Consider the following 18,484-nt stretch of genomic DNA (forward strand, 5'->3'; position numbering starts at 1 on the left):
TAACATTGCTGTCGGTTGATCAATTTAGGACTTTCACCTACATTCACCTGCATCTAATAGGATTTACACAACAGGAAGGCTCAAAGCAAACAGCACAATGACCAGAAATAAATTCATCTGTATCTCATCAACACCGGTTTTACAACAAACTTTGTCCATAGCAACGGTCTGTTATTCAAAGCAGCAGTCTCCACTCAGAAATAACACACCATAGAAGAGACTGAAACCAGGATTTACAGCACAGATACACTCAATTAAAGCCTAATAGGAGACAAGTTTAGTATTGGTGCGGGCTGCGTGCTGCTGCTAACTGGCTAGCTCTGTTAGCTGTCACTGCACGAGCTAGCCTAGCACTAGTATATCACCTGCTGAGAAGTTGGCATGTTGCTCGTCATCAGCAGGGGCCATCGACCTCCACTTCTTGCCCCTGCTTGTTAACGTTACTCTGCAGGTATCAGCCTGTTTGCAGCTTCAGCCATGAGTACTTTACTCCACCTTCTCGTTTTAAGCTCCTTTATCCAATTTATTTGTATTTCCATTCCACTTACTCCACTCTCTCTGTCTTGATTTCACTTTTTTCCTGCTTGACCTCCACCATGACATAATGGACTGAAGGATAGGGGGAGGTGAAATTGCCGGTACCACTGCACCTGCCTCACAGTATATGTAGGCTACTAACAATTTTGGGAGCATGTAACCGCTAATCAGATGGGCTACTCCAACATTAAGAGGGCCCCAGCCAGCAGGTCTTTCACTTTTCTTTTTCACAACAGTGTTTTGTTTTTTGTTTTTTTTATTGTTGCTAGTGGCGACCTTGCAGCACACAAGGTGGGCCAGCCCATCTGGCATTTGCCAGAATTGCCTGGTTATCGTGTGAAAGGGGATAATTTGGTCAATTCAGAAGAAAATGTATGCTTATTTAGTGCATGTGTAAGAGCAGAAGGTCTACATTGTGACAAAAGAAAATTTAAAAAGCCCTGGGTAAGTCTAGAGAGGCCATTCAGGTTTAATCTCCCAAAACAGCAAGCACCAAAACCTCCTCAATTGTCCTTGAGCGAGAAAGACACTGAACCCTGCCAACTCCGGAGCTGCAGCAGGTATGTGACCTTCTGACCTTACCTTGGCAGGGTTGCAAGGTAAAAGATAATTTCCTTGAAGGGATCAATACAGTATCGCTGCACATTAAATTATGCTGCGTCACAATAAAATCCATAATTGAAATAGAGACAGAGAGGGAGAGAAAGAGAGAGGCAGACACGGAGAGTAGATAACAACATAAGAGTGGTAAAGGTTGTGTTTATGCCAGGGGCACTGGCACCATGATGCCAGCCGATGGGGTGTGTGTGTGTGAGTGTGTGTCTTTGGGGTGAAGCCAACCATGTTCAGTTAGTGATGGCTAATGTGAGTGAACACTTGACTGGCGATGAACAAGACTCGCTGAGTGTGTATGTGTGTGTGTGTGTGTGTCGGTGCATTCACAGAACCTTCCTTCAGGCTGCTTTCTTGCGGTCTATCTCTCTTGTGCACAGACACACACAAACACACAGACACACAGACACACAGACACACACACACACACACACACACACACACACACACACACACAGACAAACACGGTCAATTAGACCATTTTTATAGCATTAATGTAACTGTCAGGTCCACTGGCTATTGTGGCATTACCCCCACACAACACTGTACACAAAGCACAGCTGGCAGGCAGGGCACACACACACACACACACACACACACACACACACACGCACACGCATGCTCACAGGCACAGAGGGTTTAGCAGATGGGCTATGTTGCTGAGTTGCAGATAAAGAAAAACAGAGCAAAGCTTTGCTATCAGCATCTAACAAGCTAATCAGTTTAGGCTTCACCAATACACTGTAGGCCAAAGTTTACTGTGGCTTTAAATACAGATTCACTGTGAAGAAAGATTGTTTTATGGTCATACTTTTAAAAGTTCTTACGTATTGCAGAATTAACATCACATATTAATACCACATGTAACAAAAGATAAGGATATTTTATAGGCAAACAAGACCACGTCTTTCCTCAATGAGCCTCTCGGAAATGTGCATTGTCAGGGATGGACGCTAATATTTTTAAGCACTGGCCGAGATACATTTCAGACAGCTCAAATCTAAATTTATGTAAAAACAAAGGCCTGTGGAAGAGCAGATTTTAATGCAAATTGACACATCCTTCCTTATATATGGCACACTTCAATAAATGAAAAGACATTAACAGGATAAAAATATCTCATAATGTAAAAATAGCTTATATGGTCTATATAACATATGGTATATTTTATTACAGTCTTGGTTCACAGTTTGTTGTTTCTTTGCTCCGTTATCATCTACAGTTATTAGTGGCATGATAAAAATGCCATTAAAATAGTAACTTTTTGTGGCCCTGAGCCATTGAGCCATGGTTCACGTTAAACCTTGATTGAATCCAGCAAGCTGGATTTTGCGAATCTGTCAAATTACTTGAGGAAAAATTGAAATCAACAAAGCTTTAGCGAGTAAATGTAAGCTAAGAAAAGAGTAAGTGCAGTAGCTTTACTACAGCAATCAAAGGTGTTCATAGGAAATATGATCTTAATTTTGAAAGACAGTAATACTATGAGTACCTCTGGCATTAGACAGAGGCTGCCAATTGTCTTGGCTGTAGTTTCATTTGTTGACAGTAATTATACCAAGGTACTATGATTAATTTGCCAATGATGTGCTGATGTTTAAAAATGTGTCAGGTAGTGCTTTTACAAATCCTGGAAAGAGACTGTAAATTACAGCCACACAGGACTTGCTACCTTTGTCATTCCCTTCATTAGACAACACACATCCACTTGTGTCCACTCACCCTACGACTACGATGATGAAGTCCAGCAAATTCCAGCCGTTCCTCAGGTAGGCGTTGGGGTGGAAGAGCAGTCCATAGGCTATTACCTTCAAGAATGCCTCCACCGTGAAAATGATGAGGAACAGATACTCCACACGCTCCTGTAGAGACACACAAACAAGACATATGTTTGTCTGAGTGGGAGCATTGCAGATAGACTCAGAATGGCATAGAGCAAGCATTAGAGATGGATAAACAAGACAGTAGATGAAAGGGAGAGGAGAATGTAGAGAGGCTGCTGGTCCTAAAGTCTGTGGTAAGCTGAGTTTCACATGTGAGTTAATACTATGAACAAGACACAATAAACTTAGACACACCAATCGAGTGAGAGCACACCAAAACTCCTAATCAAACTGTTTGCAGTAGAGCAATTGGCCATACCAAATCACTACGATATACTCACATTCATTCACAATCATGATATTTATTTATGCCCATGTCAACAGTGAAAGCCCTGCATGTGACTTGTGAGTACCAACAGAGCTGGTTTCTTACTCCTCTGAGTTTATCAGCCAGAACAAGATGTTCTGTTGCTGTTTATGTGGCTTCTTGTGCATGTATGTGTGTGTGTGTGTGTGTGTGTGTGTGTGTGTTTGATTATTTATGCATGAACATGTATTTGTCTAACTTGTAATCGTGTACACAATCAAAGCATTTGGATTATTTAATCAGAGCGGCTCTCTTCCTGTCCTAAGAGGCTACCATCTGAAGACAGGAATGCACGCGTGTGTGCATGCGTACGCACATGCACATACGCACAACCAACTCTCCTACTACAGAGTTCCTCGGAGATTGCTGCCATACTGATGACCCCTGCCTGAGGGGGTCCTGGGAAATGTCCTCAAATGGCCTCTAGACAGAGAAGAATTATGTAACTTTAGGACCAGTATAAACTTCCAAGCAATTCATCATCCACCTAATCATCCGTCATATCTGCTTTCTATTTTTTGTTAAGTTTGTAACTAAAATAAGATCAAGGCGAGCTCCTGTGTAAACAACACAAAGTATTCTGAAATATTCTCTAAATATGTGTTTATAATATATAAATATGTTCAGCTCCATCCATATATCTATCCATCCATCTTAGTCCCTGCTCCTCCTCCTGTTCCCACTGTTTTCCCATGGACATACACTCACAGAGGGCCAGAGGTTTGGGACAGCAGGCCAGCCAGGTCTCTAAAGACTCCAAGCCCCATCGCTGGGAAGAACCAGCTGAACCTGAGGCTGAAGGGACACTGCTTTCATATGTGTCCAAGTTTACAAAAAAAACAAAGAAAAGAAAAATCACAAACTGAAAGAGTTAGCAAAGAAACGCCACAAAATGATGCAATCATAGTTGATGCAGTGATGGTAGTAGGCAATTTAATGTCATCAGAAATAATATCTGGTTTATTGTCAAGCAGTTTTTTTCACATACAAGGAATTTGCTTTGGTGATTTGGTCCAGGGCTTAAATTCCAGTGTGGGACTGTGGGTGTTACGTGTTTTGAAATTGATTCCCGTAAATATAGCACTTACAGTATCTCACATAAGTGAGTACACCCCTCCCATTTCTGCAAATATTTCATTATATCTTTTCATGGGACAACACTATAGAAATGACACTTTGATTTAACTTAAAGTAGTCAGTGTACAGCTTGTATAGTAGTATAGATTTACCTTCCTCTGAAAATTACTCAAAACACAGCCATCAACATCTAAACAGCTGGCAACAGTGAACATGTCCAAATTGTGCCTAAAGTGTCAATATTTTGTGTGCCAACCATTATTATCTAGCACTGCCTTAACCCTTTTGGGCATGGAATTCACCAGAGCTCACAGGTTGCTTCAGGAATCCTCTCCCACTCCTCCATGATGACATCATGGAGCAGATGGATGTGAAGACACCTTGCGCTACCCCACCTTCAGCTACAGGATGCCCGACAGGTGCACAGGTGAGTTTAGGGCTGGATACATACTTGGCCAGTCCATCACCTTAACCTTCAGCTTCCTCAGCAAGGCAGTTGTCATCTACTAGGTGTGTTTTGGGTTATTATCATGTTGGAAAACTGCATTGCAGCTCAGTTTCTGAAGAGGGGCGATCATGCTCTGCTTGGAATTCACGTTTCCCTAAATGAACCGAGCTCCCCAGAGCCGGCAGCACTCATGCAGCCCCAAACCATGATGCTGCCACAACTGAGCTGCAATGCAGTTTTCCAACATGATAATCCAACCCCCCTCCTACTATGTCTTTACTTAGAGAATCTAGCCTACATTTTTAAGATGCTTGCTTTTAAAACTGAGTTGCTCAAATGATAGGTCTTCCACAGCTAGTAAAAAAAGTGCCATTAAAGTTAAGAGACCATGTTAGTGTTGGACAAGCTCATGTATACAGTGGCTGCATTAAGATTTGCTGTTAAGGCTGCTGTGAGTCGAAAGTGGGTCCAGCTAAACAAACAACCCTCTCAGCGTGGAGAAAGACTGTGTCAAACTACCATTAGCCCACCCGCGTACACACATACCCTGGGAATCAGTCATCCATGTCGCCACCGTTTTGACACGACAGCTGTGGTTTCACTGTCCCATTTGTAACTTCTGAGGACTGAGGGTTCGAGAAGGTGTTTATTTAAGTTGGATTTTCAGAGCGCTATCCTCTCAGCAGCTGACACCGCATTACAAAGTCTAGATGTTGATAAAAGAATCATCCTTTGATTTTGTGTTCTTAATGATGTGATTATCATACAAACTGTGATTTGGGAGTGCTTTTTTTCTCACACTTAGAAATGCTCAAGGAGCTTGACAGTGGAGGGAATGGCATGAATTATAATACGGAGGATTTGCACAGTTTGAAAGACAGACAACTTGAAAGGCAAGTTGATTTTTAGGCCAAGGATTCTGCACCTGAATGGGCTGCTCAGAAAGCCGTCTTAAACTTGTTTTGCTACTCGTCTCTGTCGCTCTAACCTCCTCTCATTTCCATTCAAGTCCATCCAGTGTGCTTTATTGGCACAAAAGAATCCAGCTTAAAGATAAAGATCAAGGTTTTTCACATTAAATACCTGTCTTCTTTCTCTATCTGTGCGTCAGTTTCAGAGCCCGGATGAAGAATTGATTTTTTTTCTTTCTTTTTTTATATTCATCATTCGCACTGCAGACCCTCCACCACACACTGAGCATTAGTAGTCTATGCAGAAGTAATTAATCTCAAAAATGCACACACACATACACACATATTCTCCCTCTCAAACACACAAAAGCTCTCCATCACTCTCTCAAACACACACACACACACACCCGGACTGTGTATCTGCCGGTGACAGGCAGACAGTGCGGCGCTCAGAAGAATAAAACAGAGAAAAACATCTGGTAGGAACAGCTCAGCCTGACACACACACACACACAAACACAGATACACTTCTCTGCATCCTTTCCTTCCTTCCGTTCATACAGACCCATAAAGGGCAAAATCCATAAGGGGCACGACTAATCTGGTTAGTGACTGGAAAGAAATGAGAGAGAAAAGATGAGAGACTGAGCGAGAAGAGGAGGATGGATGAGAGGCAAAGACAGAAAGAGGAAGAGAGACAGACTAAAGAGACAGAAGAAGGCAGACAGAATGACAGAAAGGTGAGTATGTGGGAGCAATAATTCAGTTAGCTGTGATAGGTCAACCAAACCACCTATCCATCAGCTAGGCCAATCAGATTACGGTATCGACATTCTACCATACAGCGGACAATGTTTCCATCCGCCATGACCTTCTGTGTATGTGTGTGTGCTGCAAGACAGGATTAGCCATTAAGCTGTTTTGGAAAAAACCCAGAGACACATCATAGTCCAGAGTTTGTATGTTCTTTTTGTGCAGTTTTCAATGAAGAAGAAGAAAAGTAAATAACCTTGCACCTTGCAGTTTATGTAATTTAATTTAGTTTTTAATGCTAAAATAAAATATCAAAGCTTAACTTTCGTCATTCTGCACACTTGAACATTTGAAGCCACACGAGAATCTGACTTTCTCCTGCTTAGTCAGGAAACATTTCCGTACAATGATACAGTAACACGCTGCCGACATCCGGTGATGATTTATTCAGATGCAGCAACCACAGTGAGACTAAGTACAAGGGTCTGGAGTTGTGCACATTGCTAGTGTACGTCCTATTAGCAGGCTAATGACGCAACTGTGGTAAAGGAGGAGGAAAGACAAATTTAGTACAGTAAATGTTAGACAAACGAATTGAGAAAAACACACACACAAAGGGGAGATTCTGGTTTATTGAATTTACAGTTTAAGGCAAGTTATATTTAAGACTTTTAAGAGTTGTTTTAATGCCACTTGGAATTAGATTGAAAGAAAGATGAAGGTACAACAGAACTGGGAAATACCTGGTGTTTGTTGGCAAGTTTTCTTGGCAATTTTGTCCTTCTCACTCTGCATGAGGGTTTCCACTGCCTTGATTCCTTTTGACATTGTTTTTGCGTAAAATACCACAAGCCTCGAATGCATTGCTAAATCTTAGTTAAATAGCCAATTTTTTTAAATTAAATTCTACCTTCCCCATGTTGTCCAGGGGAAAAATGACAGTGAGTTGGCAGACGGCCCTGAGCGTCCAGCTGGAAACAAAATATGAGTGTTGTTGGTTCTGCTATCCTGATCTTTGTGACTTTAGTGCAGGAGGCATCTGGTAAATTCTGTAAAATTAAATAAATTAATAAATGTTATCAAATATTTTCGCTTTTCACAATGCAATGTCAGAGAAAATGATTCATGAAATCTTGCTTCCCCTGTCTTCACATTTTTAATACATTGGAAGATTGTTCTTGGGCACTTTAATTCCAACTGAGGCCTTATTTTAGATGAATTACTTCACTGCCTTTTAAGAGTTTTTATGGATCTGCGGGACCCCATAACTTTTACCTGTTATAAATACCTTGTACTAACCAAGAAAACTGCTAGATCTGGTTACACTGCAACTTGCTAAAAAGAAGTCAGACTGAGCAGGAAATACAATGGTACAGATTTTTAACTAACTCCAAGACTACCGGAATTTATACGGAAGAGAAACAAAGTACTTCTACTGTTCAAAGAGAGATTATTATATTTTTTATGAACAGATAAGGTTGTTTCAATGGCTTACAATCATGTCCATTTGTCTGACTGCTGTGGGATTTTGTTGATGTGCTGTCACTCACAGATCTCAGAAATTACTTCAGTGAGTAAGCGATTAGGACACCATAATTATGAAAACAAAACTGAAGTTGTGATAAACTGGAATTATTCTTTATGTACAGTGAAGTCTGTATGTAAGTCATCTGCTCACCACTCTAGGATTTGAACCAGCACGAGCCCATGTGAGGCACTAACTTCATATCAGATGCAAAAAACTGAAGACAGCAGCAGATCTGTTAGATACATGACAACTCCTCTTCTGACATGTAGTAAAGTTAGGAGGTCTTTACTTGAACTCCTTGTTCCTCTGTCTCGCCAACTTCTAACTCCTCTCCCAGTTCTTTTTGTCTCTCTTTCTCATCCCTCACTTCTACATCTTTACCTCCTCTCTTTCTTCCCATCATCTCTCTCTCTCTCTCTCTCTCTCTCTCTCTCTCCCTCTCTCCCTGTGGGTGCCAACCAGAAGTTACCATAGAGACCAAGATGGGCTCCGATGTTACCATGGAAACTGTGGGCTGCAGTGGTAGCAGCAGACTTTCTCTCTCTCTCTCTCTCTCTCTCTCCCCCTCCCTCTCTCTCTCACACACACAAACAGATGACACTGATCAGTATGGAGTCAGATCAGTCTCAATATTAATGAGTGCACACAGAAGGACTCACTAATGTATTTTGTGATTTCTATATAAATGACTGTCACAGAAAATATTTTTCAATACACACAAAAATACTAATTGTTGTAAATACGTGTAAAAAAAAAACAAAAAAACAACAACACACACAAAAAGTGAGTTTGTGTGTGTTTCTAACTGCACACAAATATTTATTTTATATAAATAAATGTATTAAAAATCACAAATGTATTTAAGAGAATTTGCACTTTTCACCAAAAACATATTCGGATATTGATTTGTATACAGTCTGTTTAATCTGCATTTACTAACTACTTGTGTGAAACCTGACAGTATAAATGATGGACGTAGCTACAGTAACTTCACCCATTTGGTTTGTACACTGCCGAAGCCCTGAGTTTGGCATTTTAGTCGTCGACATCTTGTTTTTTTGGAGCCAGAAGTGACCATATTTCAACGAGAGGATGGAGCTGTTGGGGAGCGAGGTTGTGGCAGCGACTCACAGACAGGCCCCACCCTTAAACATGTGTAACTTTGGGCTTTGACGAAATGTAAAAGGGTGAGTTATAAAAAAAAGCTAACACAGCATTAGCAGCTAACATCAGACACGTGGCCCAACAAACTCACACAGTCACTGAAACAGCTCAACTTTGTTGTTTAACCCGTAATAAACATTATGCGGCATTAGCCGTGTGATGCTAACAATTAGCTCTGTCACTGTGTGTGTATGTGTGCACAGACGAAGTCTCACACAAACTGTTCCCCACTGCAGAGCTCCCTAGTGCGTAAAACACATTGTGTGTCTGTGCCTCCCCTGGTGATCCATGTCACATACTTAGTCACCACTCACCAACGGTCGATAGTATTGAACTTGTCTTATGTGAAACTCTAGTGTGCCACTCTGTCACTCGACACAGGCCTTTAGCCTCCAATAAAACTTTCACTGCTATCTAAAACAACATACCACACTGTTTATGATACGACATCTACAGTATAATGCAATAGCTGCTCCATAAAACATATTCAGTTTGGCAGTGGATAAACCATCGTACAGTTTCAGTGAGTGTAACAGTGTCTCCTTCATTTCCCTGAATTAATCTGCTTCAGTCTAAAAGTAGAAATATAATAGAAAGAGACAGATTCAAGGGCTTTATACAAACTTTGAGACAAGTGAGATGTACTGTACAGTAGATACAAAAGGGTCAACAATTCATTTTAATTACAGGCTACATATTGTTTTCCTTCAACGAGGGTTTAATAGAATTTCAGGGTTAAGTCTTGGGTCAGTGAGCAAAAATTGGTCTGTGTTTTTTCTATTGTTGTAATTGCTACGGCATGAAGATGAATAAAGATTTATAATCAAAGCTGACTATGCTCAAGAGAACAACTGCAGATTAATATGTCATATTATCCTTTGACATAAAAGTCACAACAGTGAAAAACAGCTGCTCTCAGCACTGAAGACAATCTTCTCGACTCCTCACAGCTAACTGCCATGAAGAGAGGGAATTTCCACCTTAAACTCTCCATCTTCTGCCCCGCACTTAGGACATCAGGCTATCTGTTTTTTATAGTCACTTAGAAGAGAAGAGGAGAGGAGAGGAGAGGCAGCAGCCTACAGGTTAAAGAGTGTACTTACACTTCTAATGTGGGTGGGAGAAATGAATGAGCACCACTCTTTTCTCAACACCTACTACTGAGGCTCTGCTGAGAAAGATTCCTAAAGCAATGTTAAACTTTGGTATCACCTTGGGTTGTAAAGCCTGACAGAGTGTCAGTCATATTTGTCAGTTGTCCTGTGTTGTGAGAGGAGTAAAAGGAAAAGAGTTCTCTCTCCACTCGCTCTCACTGCATGGTGAAACAGGCCTTGAAGCATAAATAAAGCATAAATAAACAGGAAGAAACAAGTAAAAAGTTTTTTTTTGTTTTTCTACTTTATATCACGGCCAAAAAGTTATGTTCAATACTGCTTTAAAATCCACCCAGGTCAATGAAACTCACAGATGCTGTGGTCGTACTGGGACTCTTGCAGGTGTTGTGCATTTGAGTTACTGAATAGGGCTGCACAATTAATCTAAATATTTTCAAAATTACAATATGGCCAAGTGTGATATCCACATGGCTACAGCTGCCATTTTTTGATAAAGGTAAAATGTGTCAAAACATACCAGTATAATGATGCATAGTGGTGCTACAAATCATTCATTCATTCATTCAACTTCTAACCACTTCATCCTCTTGAGGGTCGCGGGGGGGCTGGAGCCTATCCCAGCTACATCGGGCGAGAGGCAGGGTACACCCTGGACAGGTCGCCAGACTATCGCAGGGCTGACACATAGAGACAAACAACCATTCACGCTCACATTCACACCTACGGACAATTTAGAGTTACCAATTAACCTGCATGTCTTTGGACTGTGGGAGGAAGCCGGAGTGCCCGGAGAGAACCCACGCTGACACGGGGAGAACATGCAAACTCCACACAGAAGGGCTCCCACGCCCGGGATCGAACCGGCAACCCTCTTGCTGTGAGGCGAGAGTGCTAACCACCACACCACCATGCCGCCCTGCTATAAATCATATTCCAGATTAAAAGGAATATGCACATCATCATCATTTTTTATATTTTTAAGGTAAAATATAATGCAAAAATTGCCATTCTCATTAAAATCAAAATTGCAATATCTGTCAAAGTAATTGCAGTATGATCTTTTGTGCATTTTGTGCAGCCCTATTACTGAATATAACAGGAGACTACTGAAATCTAACATCCTGGATAAATAAATGATGGCACAAGGGAAGAAGACAATACCAAAGACTCCCCACCATTTCTGCTTTAAACATACACACAACTCGAGAGTCTCTTTGGATGACATTGCTGAAAGGCAACAATTCCAAACACACTGGAAACATGCTATTAACATGCCAGCAACACATGTTCAACATGAGTCTCATTAACAGACCTAAGATCCAATCTATGGGCCTCTGGACTAGGATTATGTTTGATTAAGGATTACACTTGTGTGAGTTTATGCATGTGTGTGAGGGAGAGAGAGACAGACAGATGGATTGCACTTTGGTCTTCAGTAACCTCTGACCCCTGACAGGAGGATAGATCAACTAAACAATGAATTAAGATTCACACAGACACACAATTCCATAGCCAACTGTGTACTTATTTGCTGTGCCTCAATTGCTCAGCGACAAAAGAGTTTTACCACTGTGTACGTGTGTAAATGTGGCTGATGAACCTTTGTCAAATGATTGTAAAATGCTAGTTTTTTCTGCATTAATGCAAACACAGCCTTATTAAATCCATTTCTTTTCTTCTGTTTGTCTCTTGTTGCCTACAACAGTGTGAAAATCAAAGTTTACAGAAAGACAAAAACTCCTGTTTCCAGGCAACAGGCAGTGTACCTACCAGAGGAGAAGGAGGGAAGGAAGGAAGAAAGGAAGGAAGGAAGACACAAAGACAGAAACAAACAAACAAACAAACAAAATAACAAAGAAAGAGCTTGACATTTAGTTCAGAAAGGTATTGTGCAGTGTGCATGTGACAAAAGCCCTCACACAATCCGTCTGTGGCTGTTCATCATCGCCTGTAGTTCTGGTGATGAGTCTGCTTTGTCCAATATGAAAAATGGCTCACAAGTTTTACAAATACAGACGGATGACTTGCTATTTCCTCTCACGCCGGTGCATAAAATATGCATGTTGGCTGTAGTCTGTATTTTTTTCAGAGGCAACTTTTCAGGGAAGATGTGACTTAATGTGAAGCGATGCAAACTGTTTGATTAGCTGGCCTTTTTCTGAATTAATGTCTTGGGATTGGCTCTGTGCGTTGGGACCCAGAGACAGAGAAAAAGCAAGACAGAAGGCTAATTGTTTAGTGACAGAACTTACAGCACCCTACTGGGACTCACAATGCAGATCAACAAATCACACTGACAGACTGTCACATGCTAACTATGCTAACTCTCTCTTTCTACACACACAAGCACACACACACACACACACACACACACACACACACACACACACGGAAACACCTCAAATGCTATCTCAATTTGTCTCTTTATCTCAGACAGAAAATGACACGTTATTTCTTTCTTCCTTTATCAATTTCTGTCACTTTCACACACAGAAACCTGTAATCTGTCCACTTCCAGGTACAGCCTACCTGTCAACAAATATCAAATCCTGCTGAAATGTCTCTGTGGAAACACAAACTGGGCTGCCATTAAGCTTTCATTTCTCTAAATTAATAAGTCATATGTTCACTTTCTTCATCTGCATCCGTCAGGGATGTTAATAATTAACTGTTAAACCACGTTTCAGTATTAAAATATATATTAAATATAGCCTAACATACGGGTGCTACAGGGTTCTCATCTCACAGTCTGTTGCCCAGGCTGCAGTCCTGCGATGATGCCATGATGATGCTTCTGGGAAACACAATCAGCAAACTTTCCGTTATAGCCATTACACAGAACGGTCAGTTCAATGTCTGCCCGGCTAGCGTGAGCTAACACAGCAGCAGTGGCTATCAACCAACACCAAGCTGTTAAACGGTCCCAACAAACTCACACTAACACCGAAATGGCTCAACTCTATTGTTAGGTAACGTTAGCTGTGTGATGCCATCAGTTTGCTCTGTCACTGAGTGTGTGTGGTGTGGAAGGCTCTGTGAAAGACAGGGAAAGAGTGCACAACAAGGAAAGGAGGCACCAAGCAATGCAATATGCTACAAGCAGCTCTTAACACACACACACTTGTCAGTTAATGTTTAATGATAGGCTAACAATGGACGGCTATTGGTCAGAAAAAAAAAAAAAATCTAAATTAGCATCCCTAGCATCCCTTAATCTGTTTTAGGTTATGAGTCCTATTGTAGCATGTAGTGGGTACAGGATTGGATAGCACACTCACTATTTTTAGTGCTACCAACTGAATAATGTTGATACTACCAAGTACCATTTCTTATTAAATCCATCAGTGCCAAATTTCAGTACCGTAAAATGCGTCTGGGTAAGAACGCCAGGTTTAGACAAGAGGCGTAAGTGCCATGAGGCACCCCAAAGCATGAGTTCAACTTCAGACAGGAGGCCAAAGCACCAGGGAAGCCGGGAAGCTTGGTTCTTCAGTGAGCCAAAACTATCACTGCAGCGCTGATTTGCCACAATAGTTTGGGCCTCAGGCTGATTTTTTTTCTGTAATAGCCTCGTACCAATAGAAAGAAAGACAGAGATGTAAGATTAGCCCTATACATAATTAGAAAAGAGCACTGTTATTATAAAAAAAAGCAACGTAAATGAACCATTAAAGGTATTTCGAATTCCAGGCAGCAGAGCCATTACTGGCGTCTGTTCAAATGTAAACAGTGCTGGGAGCTGGGAGGAAGGCTCCACCAGTCCATCGCACATCCCACAAACAGATCCAGTCTTACATCCACAGAGCTAAGTTAGAGTCAACCTGACCTATGTGTCCCTTGAACAAGCAGAGGACACCCAAACTGAAGATAAAATAAACACTTAAAAGTGTCTGCAAATACTGACAGAGGTGTTAAAAATACAAGAGACAATATTTATAGAGGAGCAGTGAAATAGGGAGAACAGGGAATTGAAAGAGAGAGTAAGAAGGATATAGACAGAAGAGAAGGAGAGAGACAGAAACAGAGTAATTGGTCTAAAAATAATAGAACACAGGAGCATAAATCATCTCATATAGACAGCCAGTGTGTGTTAGTGAGGGTGTGCATAAATGTGTGAATGTGTGTTTATGCAAGCTGGTGTCTAAGGGGAAGGTAACTGGTACCCTTGAGAGAGGAGAAGGAGAGGGGGAAAGCGGGAGATGGCAGGAAGAAAAAGAGAGCGAGATAGTGTATGTAACGAGCGGGAAAATGAAAAAGCCAAGGTGAAAGGGTAAAGAAATATCACTTTCTTCCTCCCTTTTCACTCATCCCTTCATCCCAGCTAACAACACACTCTACCTTCCTTCATCTCCCTCTCAAGTGTAAAATGCTACCTCTTCAGTTGTGCATTCTGATGTGTATGTGTGTGTTTGCTGACTTATCACGACTTCTCCTGCCTCACCGCGCAGGAAGACAGATGCTGGACGGCCACCCCACACGCACACACACACACACACACACCCACACACCGTGACAGCCATGCATTCAACACATTCACACACTCAACACATTTGCACATGCAGTCAGACACACAAACTGAGGTACAAATGAAGACAAAGTGAAGTGACACACAAATGCACAGATCACTGTAGTGCATCAAGATCAGAGTAGCTGCTCGCTAAACTGACAGGACAAGATAGATTACTATACTCTGTAACTCATTGCATGACTCATGGTACGGAGCGTGTGTTTGTGTGTGTGTGTGTGTGTGTGTGTGTGTGTGTGTCTGTGAGTCATCTAATATGCCTCTTGGATTGATCGTGCTCTTGTGACTTACAAGTAAGAGAGAGAGACTGGAAGGGTGGTAAAGAATGACAGGAATACACAGGAGTATATTAGTAATAGTATATTAAAAATAATATAATTAGTCACCAGTTGTTTACAATTTTCTCCCAGTTACAGCTGCACTTGAAATGTCTTGACGTCACTTTTGTTCAGTCATCCACAGGGATCACAATACAGTACTCATACAAAGTCCATTCAACACTGGGCACTGGGAAATTATTCTATGTTATAGAGTGCCCCAGGAATGAGTCATAAAACCCGGAAATGAGTTAGGATTTTACCACTCATAGTTCCCTCGACTCAAAGCCAATGTTTTTTTTTTTTGTCAGATGCCTGATATAAGGTCTGTGGTTAACACAAGCTTAAGAAACAGTTGCATTTTGTTCTATGACATAAAATGCATCAATAAATATCCCACTTGTGAACTCTGAAGCTTCTACATGTCTTAAAAAAGGCAGCTGCTAAGAAGTGACTGAATGAGACTACAGACCGTCATCACACCTTGTTATGGTGGTGATTAGGGCGGCAACTAACGATTATTTTCATTGTTGACTAATATGTCGATTACTTCTTCGATTACTCGACTAATCGTTTTATCGAAAAATGTGTTAAAATGTTGAAAAATGTCGGTTTGTCTCTCCCAAACCCCAAAATTATGTCATCTAATTGTTCCGTACTCATGCCAAAGGGTTTTATTTCACCGTCATGGGAGAGTGTGTAAAGCTGCCAATATTTGAACGTAAGAAGCTGCAGTAAGAGTATTTTGGTACTTTTATAGTATTTTTCTATGAAAAATATACTCAACCAAATAAGTCGAGTACTAAAATAGTCACTGTTCATTTTAATTGTTGATTAGTCATCAATTAGTCGACCAATCGTTGCAGCCCTAGTGGTAATATTAGCTCATGCAACCGTAGTGTCGTTCATTTATAGCCTAATGTTAGCTTTTAACTTCTGCCGATTGCATTTAGTATAATTTCTTGTAACAGAGCTTATTTTCTGCAGTAATCCAAATTCCAATGGAATTTTTGTTGAGGTAACCAATACAATGCCAACTTCCGTGTTGGCCTACTGAAAGATGTCATCCCTGGGGCACTGTATTGTGAGAATGTTTCATTTCTGATATTAAAGGGAGGGTCCATCTGTGTTCTTTTCTGTGTTTTTCAAATGGAAACTTGCACATAGTGGCTATCAATAAGTGCACATGTAGGCAACACACACGGCATTCACTGACAGTGTGAGCATGGAGAGTGAGAAAAGTGTTACCATGGAAAATTTGAGCTTGGAGGTGGAGCATGGTGCTATTAAACCTTATATTTGTACTGTAAAAACCCATTTATAGATCCACAGTCTAGAGTTAGATAATGGTCTGCATGCTCCCAGTTTGGAGAAGCAGACAGGAGTACCTTGACACAGAAGCTTACCAATGTAGCCTAATGATGTGGACGCCATGTTCGATCGATTCCAAAAGTTACACACTAACGCAAACTAACTAACTGATCACAGGCAGCAGTGACCAGTAACTCGTGTTCTGCTAAGTGAAATTAGTGTGTCTGTCAATGGCGTCTGGAGGCTGTGGACTGGAGCAACAGCCAAAAGTTAACATCAGTTTAAGTGTATACTATTAAAACGTAGTTATTGCTTTACCTTACTGAAGCCATAATCTTTGCTCTCATCAAAGTCACTAGACTACATTGAGAGAAACTGTAATTTTACCTCACATTTTTGGATTTGAATATATATAAAGAACTCCAACAAAATAATATTAACAATAATAATTATGGTAATGTAGCCGCCCTTTAACAACCAGAAGTTTAACCATCCAATTACCCGACAGCCCAGTGTCTTTAAATGGCCATACTGTATTTAAAGGAGGAAAAGTCATTACTGTGTTATTCAGTTGCATATCTCTTCATCGCTCTCTTTGTCATCACATCCTTTCCTGTAAACGCAGACAGATAAGTGAAGCCATGTTTGTTAGCACATTCTTTCAGTCGCTGCCCTTCCGTCCTTTCCCTAATCCTCGTCCCCTTTTCTGTCCATATCCACCTCTCTCCTCTCCTTTTTTGTCCATTTGTTTTTCTCCTCCAGCCTCCCCGTGTCTCTCCCTGAGTTCTCTGTGCTTCCCATCAATTATCCTGTCTTCATAACAGGAAGATGCTGAAAGATTGCGATGAACAAAAGGGGTTGAAGTAATAGAGAAATCACAGAGACAAATAAATAAAGAGAGCAGTGCTGGTGTCATTGTGCTAGGGGCATCAGCTGAATCAACCCATCAGAAAAAGACTGTAATCATCCACTTCCTCAGAGGCAACCTAAATCTGCCCGGAGTGATAAACCGGAGACTTCTCACTCAGTGGTTAACCAAATGAGACACCAGAAATTCCAATTAGAGCATTTCCAGGATTCCCTGACTTCCATATATCAAGATATGACACCGTGGCTACATTGAAGACGTTACAGATGTGAACCGCTTGGCAGAGCTGCTTCAACACTTCCACCATAATCTATAAAACAACTGGCTACACCAGGCATGAGAACAGGGCGTAAGTGGTGTGTATGCACCACAGAGATCCGCTCTACGAATGTTAAGATAGGGTAGTCTTTTATTTATATTTTTTACATGAGGCGTACGGGATCATCTACATAGAAATGTGTGTAGATTTTTTTTTTTTTAAAGATATGTTTTTGGGCATTTTTGCCTTTAATGAATAGGACAGCCAAGTGTGAAAGGGGGAGAGAGAGGGGGACAACATGCAGCAAAGGGCCATAGGCTGGACTCGAACCCGGGCCGCTGCGGCAACAGCCTTGTATATGGGGCACCTGCTCTACCACTAAGCCACCGACACCCCAGATTTTTTTTATTTATTTAGTACCATGTCCAGGAAATTACTTACCATAATGCCTACAAGCTAATTTAAATCATTATTTCCCATCAGTTTATAATTATCTTTGATATCTTATGTCAAACAGGGCTTCCACTTTAGGGTCTCAATCACCCTGTCACATTCATTATTTCAGCACCAGCTGGCTGTTGCTTATTAACTTTATAACCTACTGTATTCTGTGGATGTTAGTTTATTTACATCACAAAAACTTGGTAAAAAAGTTAAAGTTTCACAGGGCTGTGCTGCGTTGAAAAACTGAGGAAACAATCCCACACAATCCCAAAACAAAAGCTCACATTCTTGTTTTGCCTGTGAATCACATTACCCTCTGCAGTTTGTGAGCTGCAGGTGTAGCCAGTAAATAAAAACATTCCAGAGCACCGCAAACAGTCTCCACAAACAGTCTGCATCAGTTACATCTACAATGCAGCCAAAGC

General features: G+C 41.1%; 1 protein-coding gene across 2 annotated transcripts in view; it reads right to left on the reverse strand.

Moving 5' to 3' along the window:
* Positions 1–18,484, reverse strand: part of cacna1c (calcium channel, voltage-dependent, L type, alpha 1C subunit) — a 284,841-nt gene that overhangs the window by 117,225 nt on the left and 149,132 nt on the right. For both annotated transcript variants that reach the window (XM_049567500.1, XM_049567501.1), the window contains one exon: positions 2,872–3,011. In XM_049567500.1, the coding sequence (XP_049423457.1) occupies positions 2,872–3,011 (140 nt within the window). The remainder of the gene's footprint in view (positions 1–2,871; positions 3,012–18,484) is intronic.

Source organism: Epinephelus fuscoguttatus, linkage group LG22, assembly GCF_011397635.1.
Source record: "Epinephelus fuscoguttatus linkage group LG22, E.fuscoguttatus.final_Chr_v1".
NCBI classification, from domain to species: domain Eukaryota; kingdom Metazoa; phylum Chordata; class Actinopteri; order Perciformes; family Serranidae; genus Epinephelus; species Epinephelus fuscoguttatus.